At 41.2% G+C, this 19,407-nt stretch overlaps 1 protein-coding gene across 3 annotated transcripts in view; it reads left to right on the top strand.

Moving 5' to 3' along the window:
- The first annotated feature begins 325 nt into the window (after positions 1 to 325).
- LOC126872362 (POU domain, class 6, transcription factor 1) overlaps positions 326 to 19,407 on the top strand; it is a 210,398-nt gene continuing 191,316 nt past the window's right edge. For 2 of the 3 annotated variants that reach the window (XM_050632238.1, XM_050632237.1), the window contains exons 1-2: positions 328 to 2,231; positions 17,971 to 18,266. In XM_050632238.1, the coding sequence (XP_050488195.1) occupies positions 18,000 to 18,266 (267 nt within the window). In that variant the 5' untranslated portion in view covers positions 328 to 2,231; positions 17,971 to 17,999. Of the gene's footprint in view, positions 2,232 to 17,970; positions 18,267 to 19,407 lie in introns of all 3 variants that reach the window. The other variant, XM_050632239.1, reaches the window with a different exon arrangement.

Below are 19,407 nucleotides of genomic sequence, written 5' to 3'. Positions count from 1 at the left end.
GATTTGCATCACGGTTACGAGCTCGTTCGAGCTCGTGGTGGTTATATTACAGAGCGAGGGAGAGAGGGCCAGGATGTGGAAAAAGGGGGACAGACGACGCGCGGGTCCCTCTCGCGCGCCGCGTTCCACCCCCAAAGCAGCCTCGCTGGAGGCAGCTCGGACACTCATAACAATCATAACAACGGGATCCTCGCGAGTAACTCGCGGACCACCTCCGCGCATCGGTACCGCCTCCAGGACCGCCTCCATTGCCCCTTCCTACTGAAACGAGCATTGGCTGGCGGCTAGGCGGGAGAGAAGCCACGGCGGGTTGCCTTCCCTCGACTCAACAGCGGGGCCACTACGCAGCCAGACTGCGGACCGTCAGGATTCAGGTCCAAGTTTTCGCGCCGAGCTTCGACCGCGCAACGTGCACACCACGCTGCCAGCGACACGAGGATCGAGCCAACGTGATCTAGAACGAGCAGTCCAAGCAGCGATCGATCATCTTGGATCACCGATCTTGGGATTCGTTAAAGAGTGCGTCGAGTCTGATCGATCCTGTTCCACGAGGGGTTCGATCCGAGTCCACAGTGAAAAGGATACAGGAGCGAGGAATAGAAACCTTCCTGGACCTCATCAGACGGGATGTGAAAGATAGAGGAACGACTTTGAGTGGAGGAAGTTTGTGAAATACGCCGGTGGTAGGCGAGTGTGTGAGTTCGAAAGTGATCAGGGAATCATAGCGCAGAGGTGCGTGCGCCGTTCAGTCGGCACGTGGACGCACCAAAGGAACACGTTATATATAGACACATCGCGAATCCTGACTATTCGTCGATTGTTACGGTGTGGTGAATTTATTGAAACCGGTGACGCGTTCTAAACGCAATGGAATAAGTGTCCATCGCCAGTCGTCTAACCACTACGTGCAGAAACTACTGTGCGTTGTCGCGATCGATTAGCCGACCCGTGGCTTCATTAAGCCGGATCTCTACGGACACTGCTAGCGTAGACGTTCTTCGAGTGACTTATTTTAGACCTAGTGAACTCCGTTCAGTGAATTATAGCGGGCCCAGGCTTTACACGTATGATCGAAGACTGTCGAAAATATATTATCAGGAGAGCCACGTGCGGGAGGCACTAAACGTGGCAGGTGCTACGGACAGGTGGCTCGAGTTAATTGCACGGCAATAAACGTAGACATTCTGCGAAAGATTGATCAACGGGCAAACTCTGAAACGTCCGTGTGTTGTGCGTGTCTAGAGTGTATCCAAGGAAGGAGCCGCGTATCATTACGTTTTCTAACGACTACGCGTCGCACTGGCGATGCAGTAATAAAACTGACGACGACACAAGGACTCAGACTCTAACAAACTCCTAATTATCGCCGCGGGTAATTGCGACACGCACGTGACTGCCGTTGTGTTCTTCGACGTGGAATCGCGCGCGATAAGCACGGTCGCCGCACACCGTCTGACAAATAGAATAATTAAAATCACATTAAAGGAACGCTCGTCCGCGCACTTTGTGCTCGTTCCATCTTTGTGTTACATGATCATCTTCGAAGGGAACTGACTTACAAACCTCACAACGTTTTTCACTTAAGAATCATTACAAGAGGATTGCGATTGTTTTAGTAAAATACAAGACGTTTGAGTTATCAATCGAGTTTCTGATAAAAAAAAGAAAAAAAAATAGTTCTATAATAAAATCAAAGGTGGTACTTCTGAAGTAGTATTCCTTCCGGGTTAGTTGGAACGATCGACGAATCGAGTCGACGTATTATCGGGCTGTGAGCTATTAACTGTTTGCTTCTTAATCGCTCCTAATTACTCACAATTACCCGGCGTAATTAAGTAGGCTGATGTCACCGGCGGTCGATGTATTTGTGAATCGTTTGTCCGTCGACGTCGGTCCACCGTCGCCATCCGGACTGTTATCTGTCGTCGCTGGTCGTTGGAAAATTACCGGAGGATCGTGAAAAAGAAAAAGAGGAGGCGACGAAAAGGTGCTCTCGAGGAAAGTCATCGATCGAATCAGAAAGCCGGAGGAATTGCGGTCGAATCCGTTGGTGTTCCAGTCGAGGGAAGTTTTATTCAGAGGCGATAAAATTTGTCAGACTGGGGAAGCGCGGCAAGAAGATTTTCAGTTCGTTCGAGCAGGTGGTATCGGGGTGAATAAATAGAACCAAGCAGTCGAGAGAATCTACGTCAGGACGACGTCCCACGTACAACAATCACAGGTCGTCTCAGGTGAGTGTCAATCATAACTCTTACTCGTCAATATTAAAATAGGACACTTAGGAAAATAACATAAATGATAAATCCACTTAGAAAATAGAATAATGTAAAAATCGATTCTGTTCTACAAGTTATAAAGGTAGTTTGATACTTGTCGTTAAATATAGATAAGTTTCATAAAAATTTTATCATTTCATCAGGGAACATCGGTTGGTAGAACACGAAAGTATCTCAATGTTATTTATGTCTCGATAAAAAGAGGTTAACAGGAATTTTCGATCTCAGATAAAACGTCTAATTTTATGGATAACGTTATATTACACATCAAGATGAAAAGATTAAATATCAATGTGAAGCGTATCTAATAGAAAAACCCTATAATCGTGGTAATTGGTAGTAGTCGAAAAGAAAAGGGCACATATATTTCCATCAAAATTTGGTTCGGTCGATCCAGCCGTGTATTTATATCTGGCCAGGCAATTGCGAGGCTCGCGAGCGATAATCGTTGCTCCGATAGCATGAAGTTAATCTCTGTAATTAAGAAAGTTACTCGGGGGCCCGGCCACGCGGGAATGTTGCTAGCGAGAGATTGAAACCGGCGCTGGGTTCTGCACGGTTCGCCCGAAGCCGGTGATAATTCCCCGCGGCTACTTAGCTGCGTTCCAATAATTAGGGTGATAATTATGCGCGATCGCGTACGTGTCTACGTCTAATGTGACCTGAAAATGCTAATTGAAGGATCCGAACACCAGCTCCGTTTCCTTTAACCTTCGAATAATTATTTTGCTCATGCTGTTCTCGAATTGGTCGTCTTCACAAAAAGAAAGAATCATAGCTTACTATTGGACGTATGTAATACGATTTTAGAAATTGTTGTCAACATTTCTGTGGAAATAGGTTGAGTGTAATTTTTGTATGATATTTGTATCGGAAAGTTCGAGGATGTTTACTGTTTACGAAGATTTTTAAGGATATAGCATAGAAAACATCTTCTTGCGAATAAAACTCTTGTTTCTTGTTATAATCCTGGAATGGATAGTTTAATCATGTTTCTTAGTTGAATGATTTTAGGTATAAAATTTCCTTGTGTTTGCTGTATTATTTAATTTTATCTCTGGACGTTTTGTACGTCTTTTGATCATTCTATAGCAAAAAAAGGCAAAAAGAAGTTGTTTATCTGTTTCTTATAATTCATCGTATTATAATTCGTTTCGTCATTTCAAACAATGTCTTCTTCGTCTACAAGAAAGAAAACTTGAAACATACTTTAGGCACTGTCAAAAACTACAACATTAAAATCCGCAGCAAGTACACCGTAAAAATTCCCAGAGTCGTTATATGCTTTAACCAATAGATCACAATCACTTTAAATAAACATCATGTAACCTATTTATATTTCGAAGCATACACTCGATTAGGATAAAATTCTAACCAAATAAAAACGACGAAGAAAAAAGAGAAGTAACGGAAATATCATTCACGAGGTAAATGGTTAGAAGCGTCATCGCGAAATTTTAAACGTCCACTGGCGACACTACGCGTACCGCGAGCTCTTCATTACAGCAATTCGATGACTACCCCCACCGCTCTGGCCGACATCCACCCTCCACTGTTAAAAACGAGGCCGGTGAGCCGCGGTTTCCATCGAAATCATCGGCGGAATGATGCCGGAGCCGGTGGGTTGCGCGTACGCGCGGTCCGAAGTGCGTGTCGAACACGCACGCACTCGTCATGAATCCAATTAACCCAGCCGCGCATACGCTGCGTGCCAGATATTTTCGATGAAATGACACCGTCAGTGAGACCACGTTGGCCACCGTGGCACACACGGTTTCCACGGACCATGTGATTGGAGAGGTAAACAGGAGCACGTGTTGGCAGCGTGACTACCGAGTGACGCGCGGGGGTTGAGGGGCGGATAGAAAGCGGGTAGGAGGTTGGACGAAGGGTGTGCAGAGTGGTTTGCCGGATGGGAAGGGTGTCGAGGGTAGAAAATCAGTGCGAGCAACCGGAGGGTAGGAGAGTTCTTTGCTTGCCGCCTCGGGACCATGGTGAGTCGCTGAAAGAGGAGGAGAGGGTTGGAGCAGTGGTTGGCCGAGAAAGAGGGAGAACGAGTGAAAGAGAGGGCACCGCTTTGCTTGACGTGGAAAACCAGGAAGGGAATGCGAGGAGAAAGAGGAGGAAAGTGCCGGTTGATGGAGATTCGAAAGCGGAAAATCCCAAAGGAAGCACTCGACTCGCGATATCGTTGGGACAGTAGTTCTCTTCGCCGACTTGGGAAGAAAAACCGACGCTTTTCCTTATCTGTCTTGAAGTACTTCCGATGTATATAGGATGGTTCCGTAAGAAAATTGAAAAAGCGGTGTTACAAATTGTTTTACTTAACTCAAGTTTGGATACACGAAGGGTCTTCTTATTGAACAACGAATCTTTATTAGAAGAAATTTTTCTTGAATGGTTTAACAGATGATTATTTAGGGTGACAGGAACTTCAGAAACTTTTTACTTCTGAATTATAACAGAACAGAATTATAACAATTTCATCCTTAGAATATATTTCGCAGCACAGGAACCAAAACTATGTTTTGTCAATTAAACAAGATAAAAGCAACATAAAATTCATAAGTTTCCATAGAAGTACAACATTTATAGAATTGAACATTTACAACATGTAAGAAAAGGAACATAGAGAAGTAGATATTTAAAAGAAAAGATCTGCGTTCACACGGATCTAAGAAAAAGAGAAAAGCGAAAGTATGAATAAAAGTAAAGCGGGGGATGAGTAATAGAGAGAACGCGGATATTGTCCAGGTCAAGAAAAGTAATCGATGCTTTCCCCTTCTTAAATCCTTGCACATTTCTCCTCGTTCCTCCACGTTTATCCTCTATCTCTGTTCTCCTTTTCCCTCGGCTCGTCAACCCCCGTTTGCAGCCCCATTCAAGCTCCCTTTTAGCCGATTCAACCCCTGCCGACGATCCGGCGCGCGATAACGTTTCGCTCGACAACTTACCCACTTCCAGCTCGCTTTGTATCCTTGCTTCTCTATTTTCCATCCAGCGCCCTCCATCGATTATCGACTCACGAATCATCGCCGCTAAGCAAGTTACGCCACCGTCTTCGAGCGTCAAATGTGAATCGAGTGTTTCTCATCGTTTTCGTGCTCGAACACGATATCGCGTATTAATCGTCGACACATTCACTCTCCCCCTCTCCTTAAATTCGATTAAGCAATTTTCCTTCATTTGGAAAATTGATTTTCTTCGGTTATTCCACCGACTCGATCGATCTGTTTGTTCCGAATTATTTTGGCAGATATCGTTTCGGTGAAATAATTTAGGATGCTTGAAAATTATTTTGGATATTGGTATTTATAACGCCGTGAAATTTATTTTTTAACGGATGATCATTATTATTAGCATGGTTTAAACGTAAATAAAAGTTCGGATCGATTTTCAATCATTAAAATACGTTGCAATGTTTTATGCAGTTTGTTGAAAATTTAATCTATATTTTAGTGGTTAAATAGATTAACAAATTTAATCGGAAAATTTCTAAACTTCATGAAACTCCTCAGAATAAATCGAATATAAAAAATAGACTATAGCGATTGTATCCTGTATTCAATAGACAATCTATTATGTTAAGCAATACATTACCTCACCGACGACGTGCAAGAACAATGTTCACGTTTTGTACAAGTGGTTCTTTGAAAAACAAAAATGAATTGTCGGAGGGTGGAAGAGATAAGAAATGAAACCCTTTCGCAGTTTAAACTTTTTTCTTTCTTTTTTCCCTTTGAGGGCAAATCCTTCTGCAAGCAATTGGACGACGTGACGCCCCATAGCGCGAGGCGATGCGTGAGGTGTCATTAATTCTAATAATTCATAAAGAAGCACGCACGTGCGTAACGGGGCGGGCCTGCTCGTCAAGGGACAAGCGTGATGCCACGGCACGAGTGTTTTTGTACGCTCGATGTTCCTAATAGACCTAATTTGCGTGTAAAAGCACTCCTGAGATTTCCGTGCCTCGTCGCCCTATTGAGGACTTCTTCTCGCGCTTGCTGGCAGCACTGAAAGGTCCCTGGCAAGAATTTTAATTCTCCGAAGAATGGACCCATGTTCCGCTCGTATTTTACGTCTGTCTCCTTTTCAACCAAGATGATACTTGATTTATATCTCTCGGGCCTTTGGGTGGTTAGTTTTGACTGGTTGCTCATTTGACGTTGAGAAAATTTTTGTGAAATTCTGTCTTTATTGGTTGGTATTTGATTCTAATTGTTACGGTTTTGAGGTGGATTATTAAATGTGTAGGTGTATTTAATAATGCAACGAGTGGATGAAATCGTAATAGTCAGTTATACTAAAATTCAATGTAAGTACAAGTACAGAGATAGTGTATGCCGGTCGTAATCGTCGCTCGCTCAATGCTACTATGCTGATCGCAGAAAGGATAACAATTCAACTCTCTCCTAGGGAACACGTTCATACATTTTTATTGACGGACTTATTACAAAAAGTTCAAAGTTGCAGTTCTTATGTAACTCCGGTTGAAGATTACCAATAACATTTTGTCCGGAGTTCGTTTGCCTTTAGACTTTGTAAACCAAAACAACGTTGGTACAATAATATGAGGCTCTCCAGATTCGAATTTTCTGTTGGCTCATGTGCCGCTATAGTCTCTAGAGCCTTTGAGTATATAATTTTGTCTTGAGGCTCTATTCCGTGTACTTGACAGAAGTTTCTGTGAAATATCTATTATCTGTATGAGATGGGATTTGATAAATTTGATTATTTCGATCTGTAGATTATTTGGGTGCTTAGTTTTGAAATTTTACTCTTTGCACTTAACGAAACTCTTTATGGAATACTATTTTGTCAGAAATTGTGTTTTATTGGATAGTGTTTGATAAATTTGATTACCTCGATCTCTAGATCTTTTTGATCACTTTTCCACGCTTCATTCTTCAGACTTAACGATTTTTTTTAAATTTTGTCTTTATTGGTAATGCTGTCTTATTGGATAAGTTATCTAATTAACAAAATTCCTACGCTACTAATACCTTAACGTATCTCATTAACCTTTGCGCTTAACAAAAATTTTTGTAGAATACTATTTTCATCGAGTAATGTTATTACTCTTTGAATTCGTGAAAGAGTTTTTTTAGAAAATCTATCTTTGTTGGAAAGGGTGTTTTATTCAGTAAAGTTTTATAAACTTGATTACTCTGAAAATCCCTTGCATAATTAACACTTCGTTACCTTGCGTCACATTATAAATAATAATTTCCTGGATAATGTATGATAAATTCTTTCATTATTAGCACGTTCGTTACTTCACGTCATATTACCATATGAGTTAGTCAAAGATTCTTGTGAAATCCTGTCTTTGCCTGAAATAATAACGTAGTATTTAATACATTTGAATATTTCGTTATATAAAGTCCGTTTATCAATATATTCGCTACTTTGCGTAATGTGTATGACACGTCAATCTTACGTAAGAGAGCATCTTATCAGACGATCACATTTTAATTTTTGAGAAAGATATATATTTGAAATCTCATCTGCATTTAGTACACTCTTATATTGTATAAAAAGTGGCAAATTATGTTACCTGCATTTAGTATACTCTTATATCGTATAGAAAGTGGCAAATTATGTGTATCATGTAATATAAAAGTATTAAAAGCCGACTATCATGTACATACAATGCTCAGATTTCTTCATGAATGGTTGTAGTGGACATAGTAAAGATGTTGAAACGCAGTCACTACGGAGGAAGAATGATCTTGGTTATTTTATAATATGTATATTTGTTATATAAGTTTCTCTTCTTACTGAAACAATTTGCAAGAAGTACAAAATGTGTCCTGCGTCGTGTAACTTTAAGAAAAAAGTTTGCAGCACATGTTGCAATTTCTATATTATATAGTAAACGCAGTATGTGCAGAACACTCTGTGAGAACCATTTTATCAACCTAATTATCAAATTTCATGTTTTTCACACTTATCACATATTCGCTAAAAATTACTCACAGCTACCTTACTTATTATTTGCTTTACAATTAACACTATTGACTTAATAAAAAGGAACTAAGAAATTAGTCATCGATTACACGCATTTAATACGACTAGAAATTAATTAAGGATAGTTGAGGCGACGAATCTGGCGATTTTTCGGCTCGATCGAGTGAGAAACGCGAATACTGTTCAGCAACGACGGTTAATCTCGTTGAAGTCGGTCGAAAAAAAGGGTCCAATGAACCGAGGCAACTCGTCTTTGGGCCAGATGTTAATTCCAACGACTCAGCGTGAGCCGCGAAGGCGGTTTAGTACGTAAATACATCTTCAGCAGGGGGTACCATTATAATGGGCATGTGCGGTTAAAGTTCTATTTGTGGTAATTCGGAGTTTAATGCACTCACGCTCTGATTTAGCCGGCGGGCTGACACTTTTTTTGTCCGGCGCAACCCCAACGACGCTGGCGCCGTAAAACATGAAATATTCTTCCTGCGGCTCCTCTGGATGGTCTCTGCCCGCGCGCCTACGTATATCGCATCATATTTTCCATCCTCCGTGCCAAAATTTGACGCCACATTATGCCAGCGCTCTCTCACTCTCTCTCTCTGTCTCTCTCCGTCTCTCTCTCTCTCTCTCTCACCGTCTCCGCTTCTCTCTGGATTATTTTCACTTAAAGCCACCACTGCAAGTTCTCGAATATGTTCCGCTTTTTGATCAACCTCCGCGACCACCGTTGCGAGAATTGGGCTAATTTCTCGGGGGAATGCCGACGATTTACAAATACGAGTGAAATACCAATTTTACATAATTTGCGTAAAATGAACTGACAGATTATGAATTATTCTATGAGTATGTTGTTTTATGATATTGATACGCATAATTTTGGATGTTTGTAGATTCGTTTGTGGTTTAGGGTTTTGTTTTTAATAAACACGATAAAATTTCTAATATTTTACAACGTAAAATCATCAACGTAACCATCTGTCCCAACCTGTGAACTAAATCTGCCATCAACCTAGCCGTTTATCAAACTTCTTGTTACTACACATTGCATTAAAATTGTAAATTGTGACAAATAGAATTCTTAACATCTTCACTTGCATTCCAAAACTTGTAACACTTTAAATCATACCAACTCTCGAATGTCTTGAAGTAAAACTTATCCTCAATCAATAACCTTCCTAATTCACCCTTAATCGCTCTTCGAAATCGTCGTATAAGGTTTCAATTGCCTTTTAAAACGCATAAACGTAGAATTCCTAGCATTTTTACTTTTTTCCCCAAAACTTAGAATACTGCACCATTCTACTGATTCCGAAACACTCTGAAGTAAACCTATCTCCAACGTCACTTATCCATTGAAATTCTTAAATTATATTAATTCACTCGATTCATCCTGAATCCAAGTCATTCAAAGTTTCAACCTTCCTTCGCCTAAATACAGAATCGCTAGCATTTCTGCCCTTTTCTCAAAACTTACATCACTTCAGCATTCGAAAAACTGTCGTAAACTTCAGAATTTAGGGCAGTCTAAATCTATCTTCAATCGTATCCATTCACCAAACTTTTAACATATACTATGTCATCTCTCGAAATCGTCTTTTAAAATTTCAACCCTTCTCGAAGCGTGTAAACAAAGCAATCATTTGGCGTGAAAGCATCGTGCTTAACCACAAACGTTTCCCGCAAATCCCGTATCTTGGGGCGTCCCAACGTCAATTCGAAGATCCCTTTGGATAGCCAATTTATGGCGAGTCGTGAGATCGAAGATCCGTTGCGTTTACGCACATTCGTCCGGTTGTATGCATCCTCGTCGAGGCGTTCGCACAGTCGCATTAGCAGGCCTGTATTGGGTTTAATCCTTGCGTTTCGTGACTCGGGACAAAGCCCCTCGGATTTCTGACGGAATGGTATCGCACGGAACGACCATTACCTCGGGCGGCACTTAGCCGCCGCGCTTACCTACATACGCGCGTTAAAGATTAATTCGAATCACTCGATACCAACTGGAGACTGCAGGGGAAGGAAACTCGATTCAGCAGCACGGTGACTACTGTGTTCCGATCGAATACATTGCTATAGTGCTGTTTTCGAGCGTTTAGCGAACAAGCTCGACGATGATATAAGGGACAGAGATCCTTTCATCGCTTTGGGGTTGCGCTTTCGAGTTGCCGGAAGGGCGATCCAGGGATCGAGGGGTTAAACGAGTCGAGTCGGTGAAAGGAATGGAAAGGTTCGAGTTTGACACGCCACTGTGTGAAGTCGCATACTTGATATCTTGCAGGTTTGAGTTTGTTGAGCGATATTTGGGTAGAGATCTGCTTTTTTAAGAAATGTGACTTTGGAGACGTGTGGCTTTTTTATTTATTGACATTGGTATTTAGAGAAGATGAAAAAGAAATGTAGAAAATTGTGAACTAGATTGTATTTTGTATAGATTGAGACATCGATTATGTTGGAAAACTCAATGTTAGGAAAAGTTGACAAAAATATTAGATCTAGTTACTTTGACATTTTTAAAGTGTAGAAAGGAAGAAATTTAAATCTAGCAAGCAGTACGTAAATTATTGCACAATAAATTGTTTTCTGCAAGCCATAAAAACGCGACAATATTTGCAAAAGAGAATTTTCTCATCCAATGCAATATTTTTCTAGTCAATTACTCCACTCCACTCCGCACAAAGGGGAGTACCGAATCTGTAGAAACAAAAAAGGCCTTGCACAAATATCGCAATTGCCTTTGTCAGCCTCGGTCCCACCAAATCATTTCATACACAGGGAAACGCGTTTCAAGCTTCCTTTTTACTCGGCCTCTTTAGCATTATGAGCACGGTCAGGCGCCACAAAGCCGCGATTATGCGTTGCCATTAGACCGGTCGATTGATTACGGGATCGTGCAAAAAAAAAAAGAGAAAGAGAGAAAGAAAAGAAGCCAGCAAGGACAATGTCGCGATGGGCGGTTGCCAACTGGTCCCGCTGGGATCATTTTATTGGCCGTGTTTCAAGTAGTAGGGTTACCCATACCGGCTTCTTCTACTTTCTCCCTCTCACTTGCACCTTTTCTTTTTCTTTTGCCCTTTAGCAGACAGCCTTGTACTTTCATCGAGCAATTCGTGCCCCTTCCTTTTTTCTCGATGGTACAGAGATTTTGGTATTAGTCGATTTGTTTCCCGCTGAAGACAACCAGTCTTTTATCAGGAGCATGAGTATCGGTTAATTTTCGTTGACAGGTGCTATGATCGACGAGAGGGGTTGCCTGTTGGAAATAAGAAGACCATTCAGGAAATTTTTATGCTTTATTCGAATATATAGGTGTGCATACTTTTTATATTTTTTACAAATTTTGTGAAATGAAATAAGTAATACTTTGGGCATCCTATTTGATAAATATTTTTGACGATTATCATGCGACTAGTATATTTTATGAAACTATTTTACGAAATTACGACACTTCGAGTAGTTATCGCACACATTTGCATATACCCGCAGCTTGGTATTTTGCTTATTTTATATCAAAGATATCTTACACCGAAGTATATATCTTAGTTTACAATTACATGGCAGAATATTAAATACTCGGAATACTTTCCTGAAGTTGCAAAATTTGACACCATGATAATCATTTGAAGCTTCCACTATAATTTTTTAAATAGAATTTCCATTTCGATTTCCTTTATCCATAATTCTTCTCTAAAACTATACAATTTTGCATGAAACAATCATTCGAAGGCTTCATACATATAGTTTCGTAGATCAAATTTCCATTCGTATTTCCTTCATTTACGATTCTTTTCAAAAACAGTTCCCAAAATCTCGCACTAAGACAATCGCTCGAAGTTTATTATAATTTCTCAAATAAGAGAAAACAGACTTCTCTAACACCATGAAACGACGTCATCCCTAAATTCCTAAACCTAATGTTCTCATGGATGGTACCATCCCACAGGCCGGAAGTTGAAACGCGACTGTCAAGTGAAGTGTGATGCGTCTATCAGGAAATCGAAGTCACTCGCGATCATCTGCGAAGAAGCCGGGGTATTTGGTGGCATGCTTGGCCATATGGTGATTACCCGCGGTTATTTATAGCGTTGGTGGGCAAGAACGTCCGACGCGGCTCGTGGAAACGGTCCGCGTTTTCGCTACGAATTGGACCGAGCCTAAAATTCTAAAAGCGCGGCGATCTACGCGCGCGACTCGCTTTCATAAATCGAAACCCGGATTTTGGGCAATTTACACGCACCTCCGTGCAACGCCTGAAGCCATGGGTTGTCTCGAGCGTGTGTGTGTGTGTGTGTGTGTGTGCGTGCGCGGGGGGGAGGGGAGAGAGAGAGAGAGCAATCTAGACACGTGTACACCTAGTTTAGAAGAAGACAGGGCGATAGGTACGACCATAGGTAGAGAAGCTAGCTAGTTGCTGGCCAGAGGCGCATGGTTGTTTCTAAACACACCTTATCTACTAGCCCCTATAATAAGGTGCGATCTGAGACCGTATATCGTAGCCAGCCACCTACACACACTCGCACGCACCAAGCCAGAGAAGAAGCCAATACAGCGTAGACACGTTCTCTAAACGTTACCACATACATACGTATAAGTAGGGAGGCAAAGTAGTGGCGGTCAGTTCGAAGGAAAGAGCTACCCGCAATTCTCGGCCGTTTATACGCGGCGTTGTAGGCCACGGAGCGCTTGCAATTACAAGCTGGTCAACATATAATTATCCCCAATGACCATAAATTACCGGATTTTTATGCGCAACATTCTTAATTACCCTTTGAATTAACATCAATCAACCCCCTTAATTGTACGCTGCTGTTGCCGGCGTCGCTGACGCTGCGTTCTCTCTATCTCTCTTTCTTCTTCACTCGTCGCTCGATCATCTCCTCCTCGCACTTTCTTACCGCTCCTTCCCATCCTCCTAACTTCTACTCGCGCTGTTTGGTTCCTTCTACGATCTTCGTCTCCCTTCACTCGAGTCGGGAGGATAGCGGTACGATGATAATATGAAAACGCGATATTCGCCCGGAAGCGAGGACGAGAGAGAAATATGCAGAAGGACAAGCAGATAAGAGAGGAGAAGACAATCGAGGGATGAACAGTTGCGTCGATAGTCGCAACGAAATTGGTTAGAGGATCAGTTCTCGGCGGTTAAACGTCTCTGATCGGCGGTTGTGAGAGAAAGGGGTAGAGGTCTCGCGACGAGGTTTGTAACGGCTCGTCGCATAATGCACGCGTTTTAATTGCCTCCCTAGACACTCGACCGATCCTCGTATCAATGGTCCCCGTGTTTTAATTGCATATTCGATTACGTGGACTTTCACCGGCTGATCCCGTCAGCAATTATCGCTCGAGAAGACATGCCAGGATGCACCCGGATGAAAGCGGATACTCGTTGCTCGATCAAGAGAATCGAGCCTCTCCATTTCCCGGGAAAATTGACCGGATTCGTTGCAGCACTGGACATCTGTTTCTTCGACGTTAGATTTCAAGAGTTAAAGTTTATGCAAAATGATTTTGTTCGTTCATTTGATGGCCGTTTGAGTACTTCACTGTTGAGTTTCTATTTGTTTAACGACGATGGAATGAGATTTCAGTAATTGCGTTATTAGGAAATGTAACTCGTGAATTATAAACTTTATTGTTGCGATGACAATTTTTTTATGAGAGTCAAACTATTTATTGCCAAGAAATCTGTGCAACTACTTGTACTATCGTGCCGTCACGTGCACTACGAATAAGCGTGTAGATTATTCAATTCTCAAAACATCGAAACTTATCAATTCTAAATTTTATCATTATGGTGATAACTTTGTTACAAACTAAACTTTTTGTCATCAAAAACACTGCAATTACTATATTTTTATCTATACTAGCAAGTGTTTCGAGTATTTCTGCTCTTCGTATCTCATTAAATCTATTCTAAAATATTTGGTAATTCATCGATTCTAAAACGATACCGATGACAACTTCGTTTCTTAAGCACCAAATTCTTTATCACCGAAAAAGCAAAAGGGAAAAAAGTCGTGAAGTTATTCCTACCACCACATTGTCATACGTATTAACAAGTGTTATTATAAAAGCATTCTTAAATCGATCATATTACCGTACGAAAAATATCTGTGACACGTATATAATTGTCAAAGTGGCGGGTTTACGGTGACGATAAATTTATCGTCGTATCCTGAGACCGAAACGAGATGCCTCTCGAGGTCTTATACGAGTTCGAAGCCTAGCAATTTTTAAACTCTGCGGCTCAATGACACCTGAACGATGAACGATCGTAATCACTGTCGATTTCTTCGTCCGTTGTTTTGCAAGGATTCTCCTTCCGTTTCACATATCGCGATCGCAAAAGAGGGGGAGAGGGGAGAATGAACGATGCCGATACGCTAATGAAACCGCACTCTCATTAAAGCATCCAAATCGACGATACTAATTGGCTAGCTTTCGGAATACCCGGCATTATACCTCAGGATGCGATATAATAATCGTTGCGGACGAATTCGGGCCGGACAGCCGGTGGTTAAAGCGTCTAGTAATTTCACGGGCGCAGCCCTAGAGCGATTAATATGATTCCAACGGAAATTAACGACCGCAAACGGAAAAAAGGGAGGCTCGTTGGATGCTCATCTGACCACACGTTCGTCGACAAGCGGTCCTTCGAAATGAAAGGATCGCTTAAGACACGAGCAATTTACTTGCTTTCAAACGAATGATTCGCACTGTAAGATCTTGCCGTAGGATCACGTTAACACCGAGAAACATTTGTGATTTTAGTATTTTCATATTGGTTATCGCGTGATGAGTGACTTTTGTGTGGTTTGGTTTGATTCTATTGGAACATTCTTTCTCATTAATCTAGAAATTACATTTTAAAAAGATATATATTACAGAAATATGTTACAGATGAATGTTTATAGGAATTTTCATACATGGAGTCCCGATCCTCCAAATTTTCGACACAGAAATTCTTCAGCAAGTTGGAACAATTGCCAGGCAGAATGATCATGAAATCGTGCACCTTTCACGAGCAATTAAGCGTCCGCCTATAGGTTCCCAGAAATTCTCACGAATGATGCAATCCCGCGCGTTAATTCTCCGATAACGAGACACAAAACTACGGCAATTACGTGTTACGTAGCGCGTGGATCGTCGGCGTACGTATATAACAGAGTCCAGACGTGTTTCGCAGGCTGTGTGTGTCATTCGTGCGATTCTCAACCGCGATAGAACCGATTCTCTGTTTTGTAGGAAAGAACCTCTATCACGATAGAACGCCGCGTCGTCGACGGTCTCTTTAAAAAAAAAAACCCGTCCGAGAAATATTTACACGGGTTGCCATTATAAAACGCCTTTTATGAGGAACAAAGTAGCTGGCGGGCAGAAGGTGCGCCCTTTGACAATAATTTGTCCAGAATAACCGGCTTCACTTTCTCTCTCTCTCCCTCTCCCGCTTCCCCCTCTCCTTCGCCCCCCTAGCCCATTCTGCTTCCGCTCGATCATCCATCCAGCCGTTCGTCATAGGTGCCCGGCTTTTAAAAAGTGAAGCGCTGGACTCGGGCCAGCGCAAAAATAGAAGCAGATGTTGTTAGTTGCGTTCAGCAAGTACACGAACCGCGGCTTCGACGATGGATCCCTAAGCTTTTGCCCTAGGGAAGAGATGAAAAAGGGAGGAAGAAAGCGATCGGGGAAAAGAGGAAGGTCTAACTGAGGCAGGAAGAAGGAAAGGAGAAAAGGAAAATGTAGAAACAGAGAAAGAAAAGGAAAAGATGGAATAAGGAGGATCACAGGTTTCCTGCAGTTCCTGTCTGGACGGCAGGCTGATCTCATTGCCCTTGAATTCTTACTAACAGGCCTCTTAGATAAAAATAATTAGCCAGATAAATGCGAGGTGTCGGTAGGTGGCGAGGGTTTGGCCAGGCTGATTTTATTCTTGAATCCATCGAGAAGCCCCTCTCTCTCTCTCTCTCTCTGCCCTCCCCCCTTCTCCCTAACATTTTCGTCTGGTCCCGATGCCATCGACCAAATGTTTTTGCTTTGAAGTTGGCAAGATGAACGGCGGAACCTCCTTCTAATTTCCACTGTCTGCATTCTTAACAGCTGCGCGCAGCACGCTTCGATACGGCTGGCGGGATTCCCGCGTTTAATTAGCATCGTGTTTATGCGTGTCGTCCTACGCCCTTTTAAGTTTCCTGGGGTCCCAAGTTTCCAAATCTATCGAACGCGTCGTTGTTCTCACGCGGTTTTGCGAACTCTTCGAGACGTTCAGTGATAGGCTGCTTCGCGAAGTATAAGGTTCGAGCATATATTTTTTGGTGACTGGTGTTCTGTTCTTCAAAATTGAAGCTTCCTGCGTAGTTTTGGAGATGTGTAGGAACGTTTTGGAACCATGGAGAGATATTGTTAGTAAGAATATATGCGATATTATATGATAAATTGTCGGTGTGGCTGATTATGTAGTATCTCTAGGTTAGGTTAAACGTCAGTAGGATGTTCGTTTGTATCTTTATGAACACGATTAAAGAAATAGAATCTAATAGAGATTTGTTTGATATTCAATACGTTGTTTGATATTATAACAAGTATTATAGTTTGAATAGTTTATATATTTTTACATATTGCATGTATGTGAACGAATGTAAATATGCGTGTTACATACCTATGTCTTATTCATATATGCGTGTGTCTCATGCATTTTTAAATTTTGAATTTCCCATAAATGCATAAAAATCTGGAATTTAGTCATCAGAGCATCAATTGCAAGTTATTAGTCTTTTTAACTTTCTTTACTGTATTACATTTCATAATAATAGAGAGGTTATGATTTTTTTCGGAATTTGTGAGATTAATTGACACTTACGTGTTTTATTTGGTAAACATTAATACTATTATATGTACTTATAATGTTTTTAGAATATATTTAGGATTAAATGTGGAAAGAAAGAGTGTTAGAAGCATCTTGCATTCAAACGTATCGTGCTTGGCGTCAAATATCAGCAATTGTTTACTCACAGCACGCGTATCGTGAAAATTGCGTCGCGTCTCATTGACTCTACATTCGTGTGACAAAAGAAAACAAGCCTTTTCTCGAAAATAAAAAAACAATTGAACAAGAAAGAGTGTGTGTATGTAAGTATATAAGGTGTCTAAAGAATAAACGTACATAGTCAAACCAATAGTAACATAAAAGTTAAGATAGAAATTTCAGATAAAGATTTTGATTGTCATTGATTGTTATTATCAGATCTAAGCCTTTCACTATGAACAAGGTATCATTGTATATAAGATTTGTCTATATATAGATATAATTACATGTAATTTAAAGCAAAAATGCTGTAAGACTATTGTTGAAAAAAGAGACCGAGTGAGAGAAATTTTTGTAGGTTATTTGTAGGTTTCATTGATTGTTACAGTGTTACATCGATTCTCGAATTCGTACGTTTGTGTCGAATTAACAATGCTTTAATCTTGCTGCTGTCTTTAAAATTTTATATTCTAATCTCACTTTTATTTCAGTGTACAAACAGCAGGCTCGGGACAAGTCTTCGAACATACGTCTTAATCCAAAATTGATTTATCAGATCATTATCTGACACATTTCGCCCATCGGCGCATATCGAACCGGGACAAATGATATTCCTGGCATTATGGAATTGGGAACGGGACAGGGGCGCGTGCAGGCGGCGATTTCAACTATTAGATCGGTCCTCAGAGAGTTTTGGTCGATTTGCAGATTACGAGTCCCCGGGATGCAAGGCTGACATGGCAGAGGGTTCGGCCGAGGAGGAACAGAGCAGTACCGCTGCGCCCGCTTCCCCGCCAGCTGATCTTCGCACTCTGAACACCCAATTGTCGCCGCCTTATCACCACCAGTCCCATCTCCAACCTCGTCTTCAGCATCTGCAGCATCCCAACATGTTGGCGACCGCCGTGCCGCCCAGGCACAGCCACAGTATGCTGTCTCATCAGGTGAAAACGGAAGCCGAGTTGGACGCGCCCTGCGACGTGCCATTGAATCTGAAGAGCGAGGTAAGTCCCTATGAATCCTATATATCTCTATTTCTCCCTCGCTCTCTCTCCTTTGCGTTCACTCTACGAATTAATGTACCGTGATCGATTAAGATTCGTTCTAATCAACACGGGAGCAGTCACTTCGTGAAACTCGCAATGCTCGTTAAATAACGCGACGAATTATACGAGAGATTTACTCGTCTCGTTCGAGTGGAAGTCGTTCGATTAATAGTTTAGAATATTTAAGGGGATGTATATTAAGCGACGAGGATTGATTTTTTCTATTACAATTTTCTTTTCTTTTCTATCTAGATGAGCACGAGTTGCGGATAAAATTTGGAGATTCTGAAATCTTCAAAATTCATTATAATTGGACGGTGTTTAGATTGGAAGATAAAGAAATAGAATTATTGTTAGGATCTAAAAACAATTTAAGGATATTTAATACGTAAGTGGTTTTAGAAATGTTCAAAATTAAGATGTTAGAAATAGTAACGATGAATAACAGCTAGAATTTTGTAATTTAGAGAGAAATTATTTAGCTTATATTTCAAGAAATATTATCTGTTTTTCGTTGCATGCAGATGTTTTTATAATTCGAAGCATATTAAAGTCAATAGTTTCGTAATTTGGCTAATTTTGAGAATGAAACGGAACGTGAAGATTTCTCCCCCGGTATCCGTGGACTCGCGCAGTCCTAGATAGTTAATAATAAGAAAGACCCTCAGTCGAAACGATCGTCACACTCGTTAGTAACGGTTTTGTGTGTCAATGACAACCAATTGTCTGCTTAAGTAGCTGCCGCGCCGCATCCCAACCTAAATCGGCCAATGGTCTCTCTGACCTGTATATGATTAACGTACAAAACAAAGCGTGTCGAACGACTTCCATGTGGACGATGGGGTCATTGTACCAGTTGATTCTTTCTTCGGGGATTGCACAACGCGTGATACCATTGCTCTATCGTCTATTTAACTGTGCCCCCAAACTTAATATTTAACATCCAACGAAATGATTCTTCGTAAAGGATATGCGAATTTCTTACAACAAATTTTCATTTAACTTTTGTAATTTCTTTAGCATTCATTTGATAAATTGTAATTAGAATCAAATATCCATTCAAATAATTTTTTACAAAAAAATACGCGTATTTCTTACA

This window comes from Bombus huntii, chromosome 13 (assembly GCF_024542735.1).
Source record: "Bombus huntii isolate Logan2020A chromosome 13, iyBomHunt1.1, whole genome shotgun sequence".
Classification (NCBI taxonomy): Eukaryota; Metazoa; Arthropoda; class Insecta; order Hymenoptera; family Apidae; genus Bombus; species Bombus huntii.
The sequence above is the reverse complement of the archived record's forward strand: the minus strand, read 5'-3'. Positions and strand labels throughout refer to the sequence as shown.